The sequence below is a fragment of the Peromyscus leucopus genome, chromosome 1 (genome assembly GCF_004664715.2).
Source record: "Peromyscus leucopus breed LL Stock chromosome 1, UCI_PerLeu_2.1, whole genome shotgun sequence".
NCBI classification, from domain to species: Eukaryota; Metazoa; Chordata; class Mammalia; order Rodentia; family Cricetidae; genus Peromyscus; species Peromyscus leucopus.
In genome coordinates this window covers 26,405,191-26,427,289 of record NC_051063.1, presented here as the reverse complement: position 1 = coordinate 26,427,289, position 22,099 = coordinate 26,405,191, and the positions used below count along the sequence as shown (strand labels likewise).

Sequence of the window (22,099 nt, the reverse complement as noted above, 5' to 3'; positions counted from 1 at the left end):
TCCTAAGCCTCCCCAGTGGTAGGATTACAAGCATATGTCAATCATACCCTACCATGTAAAATATTCCTAAGACTGGATGAGTTGTTTTGTTTTCTAATTCACACATATACAAGTGAAAAAAGCTCTAGCAATTTTACCCACCACTGCTTACCTCATCACTGCAAATGTTAACAATTACAAGAGGAAATAATACAAAGTAGAAAACCAGCCTTGATTTTGTAGAACCCTTCAACAAGTTTCAGAGCCCCCAGAAGTACTCAACAGGTATGTACACTGAAGAACTTCTATTCTTGTAAATGAAATGTCTGAATGTACTATTTATCTATTTATTCAGAATATCATATTTACTCATACCTATAGTCTAAAAGATGGAAGACAGGTTTATGAACAAGGTTTATGTCCTCAAGAAGACGACTGCAAAGAATGCTGCTTTCCACATCTCTTTTATGTTTTTATCTTCATAGTAGCTATTGTGGTTTAAATAAGAATGGTCCCTAAAGGCTCATATATTTGAATGCTTAGTTACCAAGGAGTAGCACTATTTGAGAAGGATTAGAAGGATTAGGAGGTGTGGTCTTGTTGGAGAAAGTGTGTCCTCAGGGGTAGGCTTTGAGGTTTTACAAAAAAAAACCCACACCAAGCCCAACACTTCTCTCTACTTGCAAATCATGATGTAGCTCTCAGCTATTTCTCCAGATCACATCTGCCTGCAACCATGTTTCCTGCCATGATGATAATGAACTAAGCCTCTGAAACTGTAAGCCAGTTCCCAATCAAATGCTTCCTTTTCTAAGAGTTGCTTTGGTCATGGTGTCTCATCACAATAGAACAGTGACTAAGACAGCAGCACCCTGGACTTGTTTTATCTTTTGTTAAACATATTTGAGCATTTTATCTGAAGATAGCAGTAGAGGCCAGAAGAGAATCCCTCAGAATTTGAGTTACAGATGTTTGTGAGCAGTCATGTGGGTATTGGAACCTGAAACTAGGCCTTCAAAACGAGCAATGAGCGCTCTTAACCACAGTGCTCTCTCTCTCTCTCTCTAGCCCAATATTCATGTTTTTGAGTATCAGATATCCAAGATTTCCTCCTCGTAAACCTGCCATGTCTAACCAGGTATCTTAGTTAAAGCTATCATTGCCGTGATGAAACACCATGATTAAAAACAACTTGGGGAAGAAAGGCTTTATTTCACTTAAACTTCCAGGTTAACAGTCCATCATTGAGGGAAGTCAGGGCAGGAATTCAAACAGGGCAGGAACCTAGAGGCAGGAGCTGATGCAGAGGCCATGGATGAGTGCTGCTTATTTGCTTGCTTCCCATGGCTTGCTCAGCCTGCTTTCTTATAGAACCCAGGACCACCGGCCCAGGGATGGCACCACAGGCTTGGCCCTCCGCCAAGAAAATGTCCTACAACCAGATCTTATGGAAGCATCTTCTCAATTGAAGTTCCCTATTTTCACATGACTCTAGCTTGTGTCAAGATGACAGAAAACTAGCAAGCACACTAGTTGAACTAAATTCTTAAGACTGACAAACTCCACACAGGAAACAATGAACATACAGACTTCTTCCTCTTTAATAGTGATAGCCCTGGATTCAAGTTAGAGAACAAATGAAGGTACAGTGAATCATTACTGGCCACTGTGACCAACAGCATAGAATTCCTCATAGTTTCCATCCTGCAACTCACACCTGCTCTCCCCTGGAGTCTGAGAGTGGGATAGTTACCTGTGAGCCTCTGTCTCCTAATACTTAGCAAACATTACTTTAGTCCCAAGTTTTTGGTTTTTTGTTGTTGTTTTTGGGGGTGGGTTTTTGAGACAGGGTTTCTCTGTGTAGTTTTGGTGCCTGTCCTAGATCTCACTCTGCAGATCAGGCTGGCCTTGAACTTACAGAGATCCGCCTGCTTCTGCCTCCTGAGTGCTGGGATTAAAGGCATGCGCCACCACCACCCAGCTCTCAAGTATTATTTATTTTATGTATATGGGTATTTTGCCTGCATGTATGTCTGTGTACTATGCATGACCCCTAGAACTGCAATTACAGAAAGTTGTGGACTACCATGTGGGTGCTACAATTCAAACCTAGGTCCTATGGAAGAACAGCAAGCATTATGAACTGCTGAACCATGAAGTATTTATTTTTTAAAAGAAAATTTTTATCTTTTGAAACAATTACATAGCTACCTCAAAACAAACATTAAACAAAAATACAATCTGTGATCTGTGGGAACTAAAGAGATGGCTCGGAAATAAGCGGCATATGCTCTTCTTGCAGAAGACCCAAACTTTGGTTCCCAGCACCCATACTGTTGAGCTCAGAGCTGTATGACTCAGCTCCAGGAAATCTGACCTTCTGGCCTCTGAGGGTATCAGCACACATATGCACATAATTCCACAAACATGTAACATATACACATAACTTAAAAAAATAATAAATCTTAAACTAAGTAAAAGAAATTCAATTTGTAAATGTACTCTACACATTCTGATAATAAGTAAATGCAGGTATCTGCTGTCTAAGTTCCAAGTTCAGGATCTGCCTCAACTGAAAAAAGCAGATGCCTCAAGAATCTCAGCTGTATAGCAACTTACAGAAAGTCACTTCTGAATTTGTCTGGGAAAGACCACACTAGGCCTATGATATTACAGGTTAAGGCTAAGTCTCTACTATCAAAGGCTGATGGTAAACATTAAAACTACTGTCTGAATGAGCACTTGTCGATATGGCTGAGAGTCAGTATCTCACTGGCAAATTCTCTTATAAAAATAACTTGTGATTGCAACTGCTTAAGTTCTAGTTTAGATTTAAAAACAGGGGCTAGAGCGATGGCTCAGTGGTTAAGAGCACTGGTTGCTCTTCCAGAGGTCCTGAGTTCAATTCCCAGCAACCACATGGTGGCTCAGAACCATCTACAATGGGATCTGATGCCCTCTTCTCTCATGAAGATGTACAGAAGACAGAGCACTTACATAAATAAATAAATCTTAAAAAAAAAAAAAAAAAAGACTTCCAGATAACTTACTCAGAAAAGCCTTCAGTATTCACAAGTGAATGATTCAATAATTGGTAATGATATATATTTGTTTGAGATCTAGGAAGAAAGGGTACCAGGCAATTTTGTTTTAAGGTAAGTAGAGGGGTGTGTGTTTGCCTATGACCACATGTGCATAGATACCCATGGAGTCTAGAAGAATGCATCAGGACCTCTTGGAGCTGGAGTTACAGGCTGTTGTGAGCTGCCCAATGTAGGTGGCAGAACCATATTCCAGTCCTGCTTGAGAGCTACAAGTACTCTTAATCACCAAACTATTTCTCCAGCCCAATAATTATATTACCTAAAATCTTCAGTCTAGTAAGGAAAAAACAGTATACTGGAAGTAAAGAGGGTCTTTGTTGTTTTTTTTTTTTTTTTTTAAGACACACTTTGTACTTCAACAGAATTAAAAATTAAGTCTTTTTTTTTTGCTAAGGCAGCTGTAAGCAATCAGTTGGATTGTACTGCCACCCACTGGGCAAAAAGCAAATAGCAATACAACACCTGCTGAGATCTTAACACCAAGACATGGCTGGCCCTTTACTGGCAGTTGAGTAAGAAGACTTATATAAGTCAGTGTTTGTACAGCCTGAATAAAGTTATAACTAATTATGGCTTAGTTTCAACTAATTTCATTACTGATTGGTTTGTCAATTATAGTAACTAGAAACCAAGATATATTTATCTTAAAAGGTACCAAAATTACTAGTTTTATTATATTATATTAAGTGTACCCAGTCAACTTCTTTTTAATTAAACAGCTGATAAACACTTCTATAAAGTGCTGTTTAGAGGGGGCTGGAGATATGGCTCAGCAGTTAAGAGCACTGACTGCTCTTCCAGAGGATCCCAGTTCAGTTCCCAGCACCCACATGGCAGCTCACAACTGTAACTCCTAAGATCTAACACCCTCATACAGACATACATACAGGCAAAACACCAATGCACACAAAATATAAAGAAATAAATTTAAAGTTCTGTCTGGAGATTTAAAAATGAAAACTTTTACTATCCCCTCCCCCGCTCTGTTTTTGGTTGCTCCTTGTCAGGACCTGAATGCAGCATTATCTGCGCTGTTCCCCCCACTTCGTTATTGTCTTTCCCTGGAAACAGTCTCTGCTTAAACAGCTCAGTAGGTAATACAAAGCACAAGCTCCAAATGACTGAAAATGAGCAACTGTTAATGGTCAGTGACTATGAACTACATCAAAAGCCACAATGCTCAGGTGGTTAAAGTGGAGATATACTTGAAATTCAACCAAGTACATCAAATTTATCAACAAAATTGCTTGGGGGAAAAGTGCTTCACAGCTGTTTCAGTAGATTCTGCATCACACACACACACACACACACACACACACACACACACACACACACATCAAATGTGGAATCACCATTTAAGACAGCTTTAAAAATAAAGAATGTTATAGTCATTAAATTAAATTACATTACCCAGATTGGAGTACAACAGAACAATTCATCTTAAATGCTGTTAATTTCAAATGTATTATTGAAAGCAAGGTGGGGGGAATTCCAGTTACCTACAATAAAGCTTAAGCAAACAGTCATCGTCTTTACAATGGAATATCATTTGGGCATAAAAAGGAATGGGGTACTAATCAAGTATCACTAAGCCTTGAAAACATTGTACTACCAGAACCAGAAGACTACATACTGTGTGATGTATTTGTCTGAAGTATCCAAAACAGGCAAAATCTAGAACAAGTTCAGTGGCTGCCAAGAGCAAAGGGGAGTGACTGCTAAAGAGTAATAGATTCAAAAAGCCAGCTCATGCACCAGGAATAGATCCTGGTCCCACTGCCAAGGGTAACACAAACAGACCAGGCAACGAAACTGTTGCCCATATGCAGAGGTCCTAGTTTGGTCCCATGCAGGCTCCCTAGCTGTCAATCTAGTGTCCATGTGCTTCCACAAGTTCAGGTCGTCTGTCTCTTGCTCAGCCTTGATTGGGGGAGGGGGGGGGCAGGGAGCCGGAGGAGGCACTTGGTCCTGCCTCAACTGAACATGCCAAGCATTGTTGACTCCCCAGGGGAGGGAGGCCTTACCCACTAAGGAGTGGATTGGGGTGGGTTGAGGGAGGTGGGAACTGTGGTTGGTATATAAAATGAATAAAAATAAATAAAAAGACTAATAGATTCCTGTAGCAGGCTTTTTCTTTTGGGCCACCAACCAGTTCCCAAATCATGACACTGAGACTTATTATTAGTTTTGAGTGCTTGGCCTTAGCTTAACTCTTATTTTAATCTGTTTCTCTTTACGTTTTGCCTCAGGGCTTTTTACCTTGCCCCCCCCACCCCCTTCCTATATATCTTTCTGTATACTTTCCTGCTGTCTCCATGTCTGGCGAAAGGCCAGTCCCTCTCTTTCTTCCTTGTTCTCTTCTCCTTCTCTCTCCTTTTGCCTAGATTTCTGCTCCTACTTATTCTCTCTGCCCACCGCCCAGCCTATCCCTCTTCTGCCTAGCTACTGGCCCGTTCAGCTTTTTATTAGACCAGGCAGGCAAGGTGAAACAGCAATACATCTTTACATAATTAAAACAAATGCAACATAAACAAATGTAACACATCTTTACATCATTAACAAAGGCAGCATAAACAAACGTAACACACCTTTACACAGTTAAAGTAATATTCTGCAGCATAAACAAATGTAACACATCTTGACATAGTTAAATATTCCACAACAGAGTCCTTTCAGTCGGAACTAACATGTCCTAAAATTAATGGTAAGGTATGTGTTAACAAGTAGATATTAGAAACTGCTGTGCAATTCTCAGGGAGCATTCAGCATTCAAGGAGCCTTGAACTCCTCATCAAAGGCTATGGCCTTGCTCTTGAGGGAAATGGAGTCAAAGGGCTAAAAAAAAGGTAGCATAAGAAGTCTGAAAATTAAAACAGACTAGGGGAAAGTATAAAGCCAAGATACAAGATATCTTTTCTTATTGTCTAGTCAAGCATCCAAGGAGGTTTAAATTAATGAGATGGGAAGTGAGAAATAAATTTGAGAAATTTCACAGCAGAGAAAATTAGCCAGGACTTGGAACTCAGTTTATCTTCCTACCCTGTCACTCTTCACATTTCAGAATATTAAAATGATCATTACAACTTTTCCTTAAAAGGAGCTAAAAAATAAAGCCATACTGTAATTTTTCTGTAACCCTAGTTTCTAGGTACTAGCAAGGCCTAGCATATATACATTAAATATTTGTAAAGTCAAACATTCTAAAACATTGACTTTCTATTTACCCACCTCTAATGAGCACCTAACATTTTCTTTAAACAGAAATGATCTCTGGGTTCTGCAGCCGTATCATTTCTAAGCACCAAAGTTACTCTATGTACCCCTAGATAGTCTGGAACTATGAGACCAGGCCAGTTTTTCTCCCTTTTATTTCCAACTGGTCCATAGTTTCGTCAAGACTCCCAGGGCCAAGTGTATACCTTAGTTTACTCAGAGCTTGGCAAATTTAGAAGGCATTGTAGTACATAATCATGTATTATTTAAAGACCCCGTAGGGCCTGAGAACACACACTGCTTTTTCTAGGAGAAAAGTTAAGAAGAGTCCCAGTAAATTGTTCACACAAGTTTAGATCAAGTTTTGTCTGGTTTTTATGTGTATGAGTGTTTTGCCTGCATGTATGCATATGTGCCACATGCAAGCCTAATGTTCAAAGCTGTCAGAATAAAGCATCCAAATCCCTGGAACTGGAGTTACAGATGATCGTAAGCCATCATGTGGGTGTTGAAAATGGAACCCTGGTCCTCTGCAAGAGCAACAAGTGCCCTTAACCACTGAGCCATCTCTCTAGCCCCTAGATAAAGTTTTAATGCATGAGTTTGGATACCAAATTTATGAAAAGACATCCTTTTTCAGAGGTTTTTATTTTTTAGATTCTGGAATTACAGATGACCTGTCAGGTCACCACAGTCAGCACTTCCTCATATCCCATCCTTCCCACCCCAATCCATCTTATGACACTGATCCTCTAATACACAATTCCTGGCATTCAAGGGCTTCCACCATCTGAATCTAGTCTACCTTTCCCCTGCCAACCACACTGGAACACCCTTCCCTATTTTCTTCACAGGACTACTCCTTAAGACCTGGGCAAGCTCACAGAGCAGCCTCTGCCCATCAAGTCCTCTGGTCCCCTCTATGACAAACCTTCATTGGTGCGACCATCTTCTTCACTGCCCTAACCAGGCTGGGATTGGTCGGCTTTTGATTTTAAGCAGCATGTTCCTTCTGCTCTGAACCATGGTTATCTGGGTGGCTATAAACAATGCAGTGGTCTAACAAGCTGGCATCGTGTTTTAATGCTTTCTTTAGGTCTCATCTGTTGTTTGAGATAAATGCTAAGGCTTTTGATTTTTCAAAAACTTCACTGTCTTCTAACCTAGCATTTTAAATTTTACTCTAAACCATATTTTCTTAAAACAAACACCTCCACCTTCTGTCTTGTTTGTGATAGAGCCTCTTTTTGCTGTTATTGTCATCATTTTTTAACGATTTTATTTTTATTTTATGTGTATTGGTATTTTACATTAGGTGAGGGTGCCAGGTCCCCTGTAACTGGAGTTGCAGAAAATTATGAGCTGCCATGTGAGTGCTGGGAACTGAACCTGGATCCTCTAGACAAACAGTCAGTGCTCTTAACTACTGAGCCATCTCTTCCAGCTCCCATCATCATCGTTTCTGATGCATACCAGACTACCTGGCCCATGAGCCTCCAAAGATTTTCCTGTCTTCCACCATGTCCCTAGAGAAGCACTGGTGTTATGTGTCTGGCTTATGAATGGGCTCTGGGGACTGGAAACTCTCCATTGAGCCATCTCCCCAGCCTTGTCTAACATTTCCAACATTTACTTTTAATTTTTCTGTATTCTTATCCATATTTTTCAGCTGTACCTCTTGGCAGCAACATTTGGTAGAGCTGCAGGATTCCATGCCTCTGGTTACTGCTTTTTCTTATGCAGCACTTAGCTTTTAGCATTTCATACAATGATAGACAGACTGAAGTTTAAGTTATTACTAGTCTATGCCTCATCTGTTCTTTGTGTCCTTTTCCTCCCTCTCTTGGCTTGATTATTTTTGAATTACTATATTTTCTCCCTCTATTATCATGTTATATTTAGTCCCCTTTAGAGGTTACCCCAAGTTTACAGTTTGTATCTTTGCCTTACTTTAGTCTAAAATAAATGAGTACTTTGCTACTTTCCAAATAATACAAGGTCCTTAGAACATCTTAAATCAATTTGCTTCCAAACCCTTATATATTATTGTCATGAGTTCTGGTTATATGTATCTTTTATACCCTCTAAGAAATTAGCATCATTTGAGCTAATGAGACAGCTCAATGGGTAAGGGTAATTGCTGCCAAGCCTGAAGACCTTAGTTTGATCCCTAGGACTGACATGGTGAAGTTAATCAACTCCTGCAAACTATTCTGACTTCTACATGTGCATAAGAGTCTCCCCTCCCCTTCCCTCTCTCCAGACAGCTCTTTATGTCACATACATATACACACACAAGTAAATTAATGTAAAAAAAAAAACATAATTTACATAAATTTACCTGTTTTGTTACTGTTCTTCACACCAATATGAATTACCAAATTTTTACCTATAAACATCCTTCTATCATAAAAATACTTTTTTCTCTGTTTTCCTTTTATTGAAAATAGATTCTTTTCTCATACAATATATCCTGATTACAATTTCCCCATCCTCTACTCCTCCCAGTTCCTTCCCACCTTCCCGCCCCTCTGGATCCACTCCTTTTCTGTCTCTCATTAGAAAAGAGCAGGCTTCTAAGAGGTAACAAATAAATATGACAAAATAAAATATAACGAGATAATGCAAAAAACCATTATATTGAGACATATTTCTATCAAAAGAATGCTCTATAATATTTCTTTAAAAAGACTACTGGTGATGAATTATCAATTCTTATCTGATATTTCTTAAGACTTTACAATTATCTAACTCTACAACTCTTGTTATTTCTGATTGAATGCCAGACAATGATTATGAAAATTATTAACAATTCATGCCTAAGGAAGAATTATTTTCTCCAGAGAGAATCTACTTTTGCTTCTCATGACTAAAGGTGCCAGCAAGTCTAGACCATTATAATCTAAGCATGAAGAAGTCAGTCTACAGTTTGTCATTCTTACGGTTACTGGGATCTATTCCTTCAGTTTGATGAACTTTGATGGTCAATTTTATATCTTCCCCTCAAGTCTATCAGAGTTCTATTAAATTCCACAGTCCAAAGCTGAGGATGCCGCTCAACAGAAGAGTCCACGCACATGTTTTGGAATACAGTGGTCTCCTCCCTTCCAGAATAGGTAGGTGGCCCTAGCAGGCAGATGGTTCAAATGTCAAGCTCCTCTCTCCTAAGTTTCCTCATCTCAGATATTTGCCCTCTAATTCCTTAGTTTTCTGTTGAGTTCTGGTCTTGTTTTTGAAAACTGTTCAGCAGGAGTGAACCAAATCACATCTTCTTATCAGGGACATTCCCACTGTACCTAACAGAATATCTTGCATACTTGGGACAGAAAGTGCTAGCTACATCAAATTTCCCAACAGAAATGCTTGCAACTAATAAACCAATTCAGCTTTTTTTTTGTTTTAGGGTTTTTGTTTTGTTTTTAATAATGACTAAGAATTTAACTATAATTACTTGAAACAGGTGGTGGAGTCTTTAAGTTTCTGAACAAGAATATATGGCCACAAGCTAGGTATGCATGGTGGTGCACAGCTCTGATCCCAGAACTGGCAACCAGAGACAGGTAGATTTCTGTAAGTTTGAGACCAGCTGAGATTACACAGTAAGGTGCTGTCTCAAATACAAACACATACACATGCATGTATGCACACCACAGAATATATGGTCACAAATTTAGGGATTCTTAAGACATTATTCAACTGGATGAAGAGCCTGTAAAGGCAAACAAAAGAATACTGCATTGGAGCAGGTATCAGCAGGAATTAGTATGAGAGCCTACTAACTGATCGAACCTGAAAGCAAAAGAAAAGAGCAAGAGGACCCAAATATGAATGTGAGATCTCAAGCCAGAGAGGTGAGTTGGATCGAGGCATTCCACCTTAGCCATGAATGTGACGTATCTATCAGAAGTAATTTGAACTCAGCAAGCCATGTTCAAAGTCCTGCTCCAGGACCTCAGCCCAAGTATAGTGATTTCTATAAATTTAAACAGAACTTTGCAAAACTAAGCAGCTAGGACAGGAATGGTAGTGCACGCCTTTAATTCCAGCACTGGAGAGTCAGAAGTAGGTAGATTTCTCTGAGGCTAGCAAGTTCCAAATCAGTCGTGGCTACATACTAAGATCCTGTCTCAGAAACAAACAACAAAAACAAAAACTAAGCAGAGTATTTGCTAAATTGGTAAAACAATTTTCTGTATATAATTAGTTCCATTAATTTGAGAATCAAAAAAACTAAAAACTCAAATACTCTGGAGATACAGAAAAAAAAATTTTAAATCTGAATTTCCTTATGGCATTTAAAGTGGTCAGAAATCATAGGAAGAGGGATTTAAGAGAGAGAGAGAGAGAGAGAGAGAGAGAGAGAGACAGAGAGACAGAGAGACAGAGAGAGAGACAGAGAAAGAAAGAAAAGTAGGCAGGATAAACTGTACCAACAATCTCAAATAGAATATAGACAAGCATCAAGTGAAGGAACAAATGAGAAGAATACTAAGTGGGTTTAGCTATTTGTTTTACCAATTCAACAACAAGCAACTTTTTAAGTTATCGAAGGGGTAGAAAAGACACTATCCCAAGATGAAAGGTATATGTGGGAGTGTAGAGTAAGTGTTTTAAAACACTAAGTTAGATTGTGCTACCCTACAAAAATATTTAGGTTTGACAGACTAATTTATTAAGATCTGAAAACAATATTCTCTAGCTTTTAGGTCAATACCAAAAATAAATACAGAATGCTACTTCACATGGCACTTTTGAGTGTCTCCAACAGAATGTGCCTTTAAATATGGATAAATAAGTCAAACCATAGCTATTTTAAGATGCCCCTGACAGAGGCTGATGCCCTGTGGGTCCAACCCATTGATCTGTCACCTGCAATGCTCAATCTCTGCTTATCTGCCAAATGCAACTCATCCCACAATACTACTCTGGCTCAAGAATTTTAAAAGCCAGGTTACAAATAACATGCTCCACCCAAATATAATGCCCTGCCCTGTAAGACTTGTCATAGTCTTCTGGTCTCCATGAAAACTACCTAACCATCTAGAGAACATGAAGATCAGTTATCAAAAGACTAGTCATGATACTTTTACTACTGGTACAAGTCAAACTCGGCTGACAAGCATCCACTCAACAAGTGTTTTCTGAGTTATGGTTGTGCCAGATATTAAGGCTAAAAAGAGAAACAGGACAGAGTCCTTGCTTCCCATGAGCCAGAGAAGTAGTTGGACATGAATACAAAGACAGTAACACAACCACAGTCCTAACAGGCTTGTTACTAGGAGTCATAAACAAATGCCAACTGTTTATTCTGTTTTGTTCTATTCTGTTCTGTATTGTTTTGAGGGTTAGACAAGAATTCCAGGAAGGCTCTCTATAGGTGAACAGAAATGAATATAATACTGAGAAAGGAGGTTTTGCAAGGCAGGAAGCAAAAGAAAAAGGGTATCTTACAACTTAGTGTAAAGGGACCACAGATATTTCAATAAAGCTACTTCACCTTAATGTTGAACAAGCTGACAAGATGATTTTAACATGTTTAATAAAAAGGCCTACAACTAATAACTCACAAAGCTGTGACCAGGGTCTGAGGTCCCCATTTTTTTTTCATTTTTCTTTATTAAGAAATTTTCTACTCACTCCACAAACCACCCACAGATCCCCTCTCCTCCCTACTCCCACCCCCCAGCTCTCTCTCCCAAGCCACCCCACATCCCCATATCCCCCAAATCAAGGTCTCCCATGGGGAGTCAGCAGATCCCGGCACACTGAGCCTAGGCAAGTCCAAGCCCTTTCCCACTGTACCAAGGCTGTGCAAGGCGTTACACCATAGGCACCAGATTCCCTGAAGCCTGCCCATGCACCAGGGACAGATCCCCTGGGTGCCTTCAAAACAGTTCAAGCCAAACAACCGTCTTCCGTATCCAGAGGGCCTAGTCCAGTCCCATGGGGGCTCCACAGACACCACTCCACAGTTCATGGGCTTCCACTAGTGTGGCCAGTCATCTCTGCACATCCTCCCATCATGATCTTGACGTCCCTTGCCTGCAGAATCCCTCCTCTCTCTCATCAATTGGATTCCCGGAACTCAGCCTGGTGCCTGGCCGTGGATCTCTGCATCTGCCTCCATCAGTCACTGGACAAAGGCTCTATGATGACAGCTAGGTTATTCACTAGACTGGTCACCAGAGTAGACCAGTCCAGGCACCCTCTGGACCACTGCCAGCAGACAAAGGTGGAGTCATTCTTGTGGATTCCTGAGAGCCTCCCCAGCAACCTGCCTCTTCCTATTCCCATTATGTCCTCATCTATCATGGTATCTCCCTCCCTGTCCTCCCACTCTGTCCCCATTTTGTTACCTACTTTAACTAGCTATTTAAAACTGGTTACCATCTTCCAAAAAAAAGTCAATTAAACATTGGCAGGGTGGGGTGCGCCCATAATCCCAGCACCGAAGGAAGCTAAGGCAGAAGAATCACTGGTGGTCTGGCACAATTGTAATTCAGCAGGTGTTTGTTAGGTGAAGCCCAGGTGAAATTGTCTCAAAAAAGCCAAGAACAGCTCAGTGGGGGGGCACATGCTTAGCATGCACAAGACCCTGATTATATAATTCCCAGAACATCAAGGGAAAAAAATTTAAAGAAAATAATATTTTTCAGATTCATTGGGATGTATATGGCCTCTAAAAATTGCTGTGGGATGTTCTGTATGTTAAATATGTTGCTCTGATTGGTTAATAAATAAAACACTGATTGGCCAATAGCCAGGCAGGAAGTATAGGCGGGACAAGCAGAAAAGAGAATTCTGGGAACAGGAAGGCTGAGGAGGAGAGACCCTGCCAGCCACCGCCATGAAAAGATGTTAAGATACTAGTAAGCCATGAGCCATGTGGCAACTTATAGATTAATAGAAATGGGTTGATTTAAGATATAAGAACAGTTAGCAAGAAGCCTGCCACAGCCATACAGTTTATAAGAAATATAAGTCTCTATGTGTTTACTTGGTTGGGTTTGAGCAGCTGCGGGCCTGGCAGGTGAGAGATTTGTCCTGACTATGGGCCAAGCAGGACTGGGGAAAACTCTAGCTACAAAAAATAAATCCCCTGATTTTACATCAAATATACCTTGACATTTACTAAGAGTTTTTTAAATACTAAAAAGAAGAGCACAACACCTTTATATTGTTTTAATCTTTAATAAGTCTTTTCTAATAGGAAGTTAAAATTTAGTTTTGTAAAATGTTGTATTAGCTGGATGAGGAAACATAAGCTGACACAGATACGACTAAATTTGGGAGTCTAACCTGGTATCTTTAAGAACAACAAGATGACATTACCGACCAGACTGATTGTTCATCCAAGTGTTATTAGTTTAAAAGCTACCTAAAGATTAATCAGTATCAATCAAAAGGACACAGGACAAACAGACCAGAGCAGCAAGCTGCCTTTAGGAGAGTTTGGGGAGAAAGGTGAGTCCAGAATTAAAAGCAAACTATTTAAGGCATAATATACAGTCTTGGGGTTGTACAACTGACACAAGATACCCAGGCAGTAAATATATCTGTTATCAATTATGGTGTATTTAGTTACAAAAAGATGAAAATAATAGGCAAAGTTGTATATTTTATAAAATGTAGCTCTGTCAATAAATGAGAAAAAAGAAGGGGAAAAAAATAAACAACCTTGGGCCAATGAGGTAGATGAGAAGACGCCTGACACCGGCTGTAATGAACTAAGTCTGCCCTGGGATGTACACAGTGAAAGGAGAAATATGGTGATATTTTATTTGTGCTGAAATGTGATTTTATTTGTATATTAATAAATGAAGTTGCCTGGGGGTCAGAGCTAAAGCAAGTCATTTAGCAGAAGTCTGGCAGTGGTAGCACATGTCCTTAATCCTGATCACATGGCAGGCAGAGTCTGTGTGTTCAAGGACACAGCCAGCTTGGAGACACATGCCTTTAATCTCAATACCAACCATAGAGACCTGGATGTCTGTACAGACAGGCAGTGATGAGGAGGTCATGTGGTTGGGTTTACAACCAATGAGAAGGCAGAACAGAAAGTCAATAAAAAGACAGACACGCAGGAAGTAGGTCTCTTTCTGAGGGGAAGGATGACAGCGAGGGGTAAGAAGGCAGTTTTGGTCTTAGCTCTTGGCTGCTGCTCTGACCTCTTGGGCTTTTAACTCTGCATTTGGCTCTGTGTTTCTTACTTAATAAAACCATTCAGAATTACATCTACAGAGAAAACCAACTGTACAGCAAGGGCACCCCGTGGTACATGTGCACATCGCGCCCCATACACACACAAGATAAAATGTAAAAAAACTACAAGGTGAGTGAGAAACAATTCACACACAAAGCCTACTGTTGGAGCTGTTCCTCACCCTGGAGTGAACCTTGGTCACCAAACTTGAGTGAGTTTCTAGGTTCTACACCAGAATCCAAGTGTAGACCTGGCTCTAGCATGAAGCTATTGTCTGAGGTCAGGCACCCCACGGAGGGTTTTCTGCTGTTTCCCAGATATTAAGATCTTCTGCAAGGGTTTGCAAATAGTTTCAGTTGTTCATACTACAAGTGTTAGAAACTAGGAGGCAAACCACTCACTCTTGAACGCTAACACAAATTCAAAAAAGAAGTTAAAATATATTGGACCTACTTTTTTTTTTTTAATTTCACCAGATAGTAAAGTTAACAGAGAACATGGTTTTAAATAAAAGAAATGCTAACGTTGTAATATCAGTTATGAGCTGAAATATATTCCAAATAAAAAGTTCCATAATTTATGTCAAATTTACAAGCAATTTATTCTAAAGATTAGATCATTTAGTCAGTTATCCAACTAAAAAGTATATACTTGTGTGGTAAATCAAATTAACAAGGTCCCAACTGTTCATGACAGCCTAGTTCCACCCCACCACAAACACTCAAAGCAGCAAACACTGATGCACTCAGCTCCTTACCTGCAGCTCCTTGGAGACTCGCTCTAAGTGACTGGTTATCTTTTTAATCAGATCACTGTACATCTGTTCCGAGTGCTGCTGGCATACACACTTATATACACAACTGCAAGAAGAAACAGGCACAAAAACCAAGTCAATGAAGAAGTATTCCCCACAATTCCATGTTAAAGCACACTTTCAAAATAAAACTCACCAACCTACAATAGGTGATCAACCAGAAACTGGAAGAAAAATCTACCCTCCCCAGTCAGTGTTCTGATGGGAAGCAATGCAAACTAACTTCAAATGACCTGGACAGTACACATTAAATAAGCATAAAATAATCCAAAATGAGGATCTATCATCTGAATGTGGTAACCCCTTATAAGTCAGCTTCTCTCTTTTTTTAAAAAATACTTGTCAAAATAAGGAAGAGAGTGATAACCAGAAAAGAGAAAGTTTCTAACTCACAAAGGTGTTTGCAATACATTGTGGTGGTATTGTGTTCCCCAAAATATTGTGCACTCTAATAAACTTATCTGGGGTCAGAGAACAGAACAGTCACAATATTAAACATAGAGGTTAGGCAGTGGTAGCACACACCTTTAATCCTAGCATCCTGGAGGCAGAGATCCATCTGGATCTCTGTGAGTTTAATGCCACACTGGAAACAGTCAGGCATGGTGACTTACGCCTTTAATCCCAGGAAGTGAGCCTTTAATCCCAGGAAGTGATGGCAGAAAGGTATATAAGGCGTGAGGACCAGGAACTAGTCTAGTTAAGCTTTCAGGCTTTTGAGTAGCACAGTTCAGCTGAGATTCATTCTGGATGAGGACTCAGAGGCTTCCAGTTTGAGGAAACAGGATCAATCGGCTGAGTTGTCGAGGTGAGGTTAGCTGTGGCTTGTTCTACTTCTCTGATCATTCAGCATTCACCCCAATACCCAGCTCCAGGTTTGTTTTTATTAATAAGTCTCTTTAAAATTCGTGCTACAATACATCCTCCTTGCACACCAGTCATGAGGAACAACATAGCTGTCACTTCTTCCTGTCACTGTGCTGATCTCATTTCCCACCCCAGTTCCTAATCTACTGCTTCCATTTACCGAGAGGTAACAAAATGCTGAAGAGAGTTAGAACTGCACATCGGCAAGCATCAACAGGATGTATTTTTAGGGTCTCCTAAAAACCATGTATTTTTACAGCAAATACTCCACTAGTTTTTCTTACTGGCCTGGGAGGTTCTTCATTGTATATGACAGGCAAGCAAGCAAGCAGAGGTGGAAGTTAATAGTGTGGTATATACTCTATCTTGATTTGAAAACCACTTCTGAACCAAACTTCCAATCCACTAGGTGGAGAATATATACATCCAACTTCATCTTACATACTTTATATATCACATTCATGTTGTCAGCAATCAAATCCCATTCAAACTTGAACAAATTAAATGGTGACTTACCTGTAAATCTGTTCGTAGGATATAGGTATATAATCACCAGGACTCTGGGTTAAAAGTTGATCTATGGCACCATCTAATTTTGGCCAGTATGTGCTCTTATAATCTTCAATTGTTATAACATTCATTACTACAAATAAAAGTAAAGTAAACATTACTATATGCAACATGGAAATACAAAGCATAGCAAGTGTATACTCATTTAAAAAAATCTATCCTTTTATAACTTACCCATCCCATTCCAATTTTAAAAGAGAGAGAGAAAGTTAAGAGGTGGAGGCGGAGGCAGGCAGGTATCTCTGAGTTCTAAGACAGCCTGATCCACATAATGAACTGAGACAGCTCAGTGACACTGTCTCAAAAAAAGAAGAGGGGGGAAGTGAGGGGGGAAAGAGAAGAAAGGAAGAGAGAGGAAATAGGGGAGAGAGAATGAGCAGAAGAGAGAGAGCATAAGCACACACATACACACACAGTCAGGATGTTAAGCAGCCATTGGCTACTTTCTCAATTTGCTGTCAGTTTCTATGATCAGTGAAGCATTCTCAAATATACCCTGACCCTCAAATACAGATTGTCACAATTATGTGATATAATGAGCCATCAATGAACTACAAGAAGGTTCCAAGAACTGTGGCCTTCCATAATTAATCTTTATAGACATCCCTGGGGGGTGGAAAATCTACCTAATGACTGGACTACAGGGCCAGAGATTTAAATAACACTGTAGTCCCAAAAGAGGCTCCCACAAAATGTACTGAGATTTATGGTATCACAGTACCACTCAGACATACCTGGAACTTAACAAGCCCAAGGCAAAAAAGAGAATGACCTAGAAACCTTGCACTAAAGGCTCACTTCATTTCAATGGACAGACTCAAACCCTCATCATGGATTCTTTCAAAGCCTTAGCAAGCTGTTCCTAAGTCCAGGGATAACAGGTGTTTTATAATAGGATACTAATGTTAAAAAGAGCTACCAGTGACTGATGGAAGCAGATGCAGAGATCCACAGCCAAGCCCCAGGCTGAGCTCCAGGAGCCCAAATGACGAGAGAGAGGAGGGATCATATGAGCAAGAGATATGGAGACCATGATTGGGAAAAGTACAGAGACAAATAGCCGAACTAGTAGAAATACATGAACTGTGATCCAATAGCTGAGGAACCCCCATGGAACTGGACTAGACCCTCTGGATAAGTGAGACAGTTGTTTAGCTTGAACTGTTTAGGGGGCCTCCAGGCAGTGAGACCAGGACCTGTCCTCAGTGCATGAGCCGGCTTTTTGGAACCTAGTGCTTAGGCTGAGATACTTTGCTCAGTCTTGGTGCAGCGACGAGGGGATTGAACCTGCCTCAACTGAATGTACCAGGCTCTGCTGACTCCCCAGGGGAGACCTTGCCTTGGAGGAGGTGGGAATGGGGGTGGGTTGGGGAGAGGCTGGGGGGTGGGAGAAGGGAGGACAGAAGAATCTGTGGTTGATAATAAAACAAATAGAAAATCTCTTAATAAAAAGAAGAAGAGAAGAAAAATAAAAAAAGAACTACCCAAGGATCCCTAGATACCCAGGAAGATAAGAGGTAATAACTTCCAGATCAAGTATCTTACTGCTCATTTTACCAAAAACTGGGAAGCAAGGTTAAGTGGCTTCTTCCAGAATGCATGGCTAATTCCTCCAGAATGCATGGCTAATTCCAGACTGAGAGGCCAGGTCAGGGAAAGCCTTACTATTACATTACTAACATCTAACTTTAGCCATTAAGGAGATACACACACACACACACACACACACACACACACACACACACACATCACTGCTATCATTTTATTCAATTGTCTCTAAATCAATTCACTTTTAGTGCTATAAAATGTATACTAAAGGGCACTTAAAGAATGACTTATTGACTCATAAGACAAAATGATAGTTTTTTTGTTTTGTTTTGTTGAGACAGGGTCTCATGTAGCCCGCAAACTCTCTATGCAGCCATGAATGACCTTCAACTGCTCATTTTCCTGCCCCTGCCTCCCAGGTGCTGGAACTATAGCTGTATGCCAACACATTCAGTTTCAGTATAGCATAATCTTAAGTACATTTTGGGGATGTAACTCAGTAGAATACTTGTCTAGTATATGAGAAGCCCTGAGTCCAGTTATCAACATCATTGGGTGTGGGAAGCAGTACTTAATGTAAGAAGCCATATCCAAAAGTCTCCATATTTGTAAGAGTACCATGTATATAAAAGTAACATAGGCAAAACTATAAGGATGAAAACATGTCAATAATTGCCAGGGAGTTACTAATAAGGAAAGAGCTTATTTATAAAGCTAACAGAGAGATCTTTCGGGCATTGAAATGCTTTGTATGGAACTGAAATAACAATATACCACTCTATGTGTATCAGAACCAAAAGAATTGTACACCATACAATGAATCAACAAAGCTGTAGGCTACAGAGGTAAAGATGAAATGGAAATGTGACAAGTCTAATTAACAAATGAATCACAGAGTCAACAATATATTGTAGAGCACTTGCCTAGCATGCATTAGACCCTCCTCAAAACTGGGGGGGGGGGATGACAACTATCCTAAAGACTTAATATCTCTATTTAGAAAATTTAAGCTCAGTGGCTGACAACTCACCTAGCATGTATGAGGCCCCAAGTACAATGCCTTAACTTTTGATTTTAAAAAAAAAGTGTTTCTTATATAGCCTGGCATAGTGGTGCATACCTGCAATCTTAGCACTTGGAAGGCTGAGGAAGGAGGATTGTCTGAATTGCACAGTAAGTGCAAAGCCAGCCTGGAATGTATGATGAAAAATCTTGTCTCAATAAAAAGAAAAAAGAAAAAGTAAGTAAACTAGAAGATGTGAGTTCACAAAAAGACATTCCAATTCAAAATAAAATTTGTGTGATTTTTTCAAAACAACTGCCACAAAGCCTCAAAATATATATGGAAAAGATAGCAAACTCACACAGCCTGACTCCTACTGCAAAAGTAGTTAAACTGACCATTACTGCAACAAAAGGAAACTAAGTCTAAAACATGAATAGGAGGAACCCAGGACTTGGGAGATACTATACAGTTGTCAAAAACTAGGAAACTATTAGAAATATGTCATTCATGGCAGGCACTTTCATCAACCAAATTAACTTTTTAAAACTTGGCACAAGCCAGGAGTGATGGCACATGCCTTTCATCCTAGCACTCCAGAGGCAGAAGTAGGCAAATCTGAGTTGAAGGCCAACCTGGTCTACAGAGCAAATTCCAGGACAGCCAGGACTACAGAGAAACCCTGCCGGAGTGCAGGGATGGGAAGGTGGTGTTTTGACACAAGCACCATAGAGAAGAAATTAAAAGCTAGTGCCCCAACTCTGAACTGCTGATGGGTAGTCAAAGTCTGTGAAGTGGACTAACAAAGTAAGTGCTTGCTGGAGAAACAATCCAAGGCACACTATTTGCTGTTTGGAATTCCATTTCACATGGGCTGCTGCAAATCAAGGTGGTCCTACTCCACAATCCTTTTGCATTTACTTCTTGTGCTTTCGCCAGGCTGGTCTAGCTACTGCAAAGACTGATCATTACACTTCAACAGTGGTTCTCGAAGCCTGATGACAGAGGGAGCATCATTGGAAAGGCAGTTTGTCATAGGAACTGTCAGACTCCACCTGTCTTATTAGGGTTTCCATTGCTATGATGAAATGCCATGACCAAAAAGCAAGTTGGGGAGGAAAGAATTTATTTGGCCTACACTTCCACATTGCTATTCACTACTGAAGGAAGTCAGGGCAGGAACTCAAATAGGGCAGGATCCTGGAGGCAGGAGCTGATGCTGAGGTCAAGGAGGGTTGCTGTTTACTGGCTTGCTTAGCCTTCTTTCTTATATATAGAACCTAGGACCACCAGCCCAAGGATGACATCACCCACTATGGGCTGGGCCCTCCAACACTAATCACTAATTGAAAACATGCCTCTGATGTAGGCATTTCCTCACCTAAGGCTCCCTCCTCTCTGATTTTAGCTTGTGCCAAGTTGACACACAAAAGCAGCCAGTCTACCACCCTAGACCTGATCAGAACACTGGAGTTGGAAGAGACCCTAGAATCTGTTCAACACTCCCTTCACCAATGACCCTCCAGATTGCCTAAGTTTGAGAACCATGGGCCCACATCACATACAGCTCAGTGTAGCCAGGGAAAGTCATACCTATTTTCTTCTCTGGGTTGCTAGTAAGTGGTCTGTCATCTTGCACTGTGATCAATTAAATGTAGAAATATATCAAAAACAATATTTAAAAAGGAGGCAAAAGTGCTTTCATGCAAACTCACCAAAGTTCTACTTGTTACCCCTATTCCCCACCAAGAAAGCTACCTTAAATAGTATTGACTCTCTGACTTGGTAATGACAATTTTAAAATAAGCCAAGCTTAGCAAGCTAAACTGCATTTAAAACACAGCTTTTTAAATTAACTATAACTAATGACTAGGATACCCTAGACTATTCATGACAGTGAGATACATCTGCTCCTGGCAGCACCAATTTATTTAAAAAAAAAGGATGATGGGCATTGAAGAACCTCCATATGGAGTTTGTTTTTGTTGTGGCAAAGCTAGCCATTTGGGCAAGAAACTGCCCTTGCCTCAACTGCTGACAGTATGCTGTCCAAACTGAACAAGTAGGACACAAAAGAAGGCAACTGCCAAACTTTGCCTAGACAAGGTAGGAGAGTCCTTCAAAATTCCAGCTTCACAGAAAAGTCCGTCAGATATTTTAGGTCCAAAGTTAGATGCCCCAATGTTACAGAGGAACCCTGGGGTGACTGTCCAGACAGTCAGATGTCTCTGTCGTTTCTTAGTTTTGGAATTTGCTTGCTCTGCACTTCTGTTTCCTCAGGTAATATTGTATCCTTCTCGGGTCTCTGATGGGGTTGAAGATTAAATAGTTATAATTACAGTTTTCCTCAGTTATGATAAAAAGTAAATCAGGTACAAAAATTTGGACTCACCAATATAGGATAAATAATAGACTATTTTCTCTGAATTTGTCAAATACAAATGGACTGGACATTGTAAATGTAATTCTTACTTGATAGTTTTTCTTATTGTATATAATTTTACTGTATTAGAGTTAAAAACCTTTCCTTTTTATTTAGACAAAAGGGGGAAATGTTGTGGGATATATGTACATTGTGTGAAGGTGTGTCACTGTGGTTGGTTTAATAAAGAGCTAGACAATAGTTAGGCAGGAAGAGGTTAGGCCGGACTTCCGGGGACAGAGAGGTCTCTGGGAAGAAGGCGGAGTAACCAGGCAGATGGAGAGGAAACAGGATGGGCAGTACAGAGTAAAGGTAATCAGAGGGTTGATGCCATTAATCGTATGGCTGTCACATTAATTTGTTCCACCTTTGAAAA

The 22,099-nt window shown here is 40.1% G+C and overlaps 1 protein-coding gene across 2 annotated transcripts in view; it reads right to left on the bottom strand.

Annotated features, from left to right (window-relative positions):
- Cacul1 (CDK2 associated cullin domain 1) overlaps window positions 1–22,099 on the bottom strand; it is a 72,253-nt gene that overhangs the window by 34,871 nt on the left and 15,283 nt on the right. For both annotated transcript variants that reach the window (XM_028881015.2, XM_028881014.2), the window contains exons 2-3: window positions 16,697–16,823; window positions 15,257–15,359 (exon numbers count right to left, since the gene is read on the bottom strand). In XM_028881015.2, the coding sequence (XP_028736848.1) occupies window positions 15,257–15,359; window positions 16,697–16,823 (230 nt within the window). The remainder of the gene's footprint in view (window positions 1–15,256; window positions 15,360–16,696; window positions 16,824–22,099) is intronic.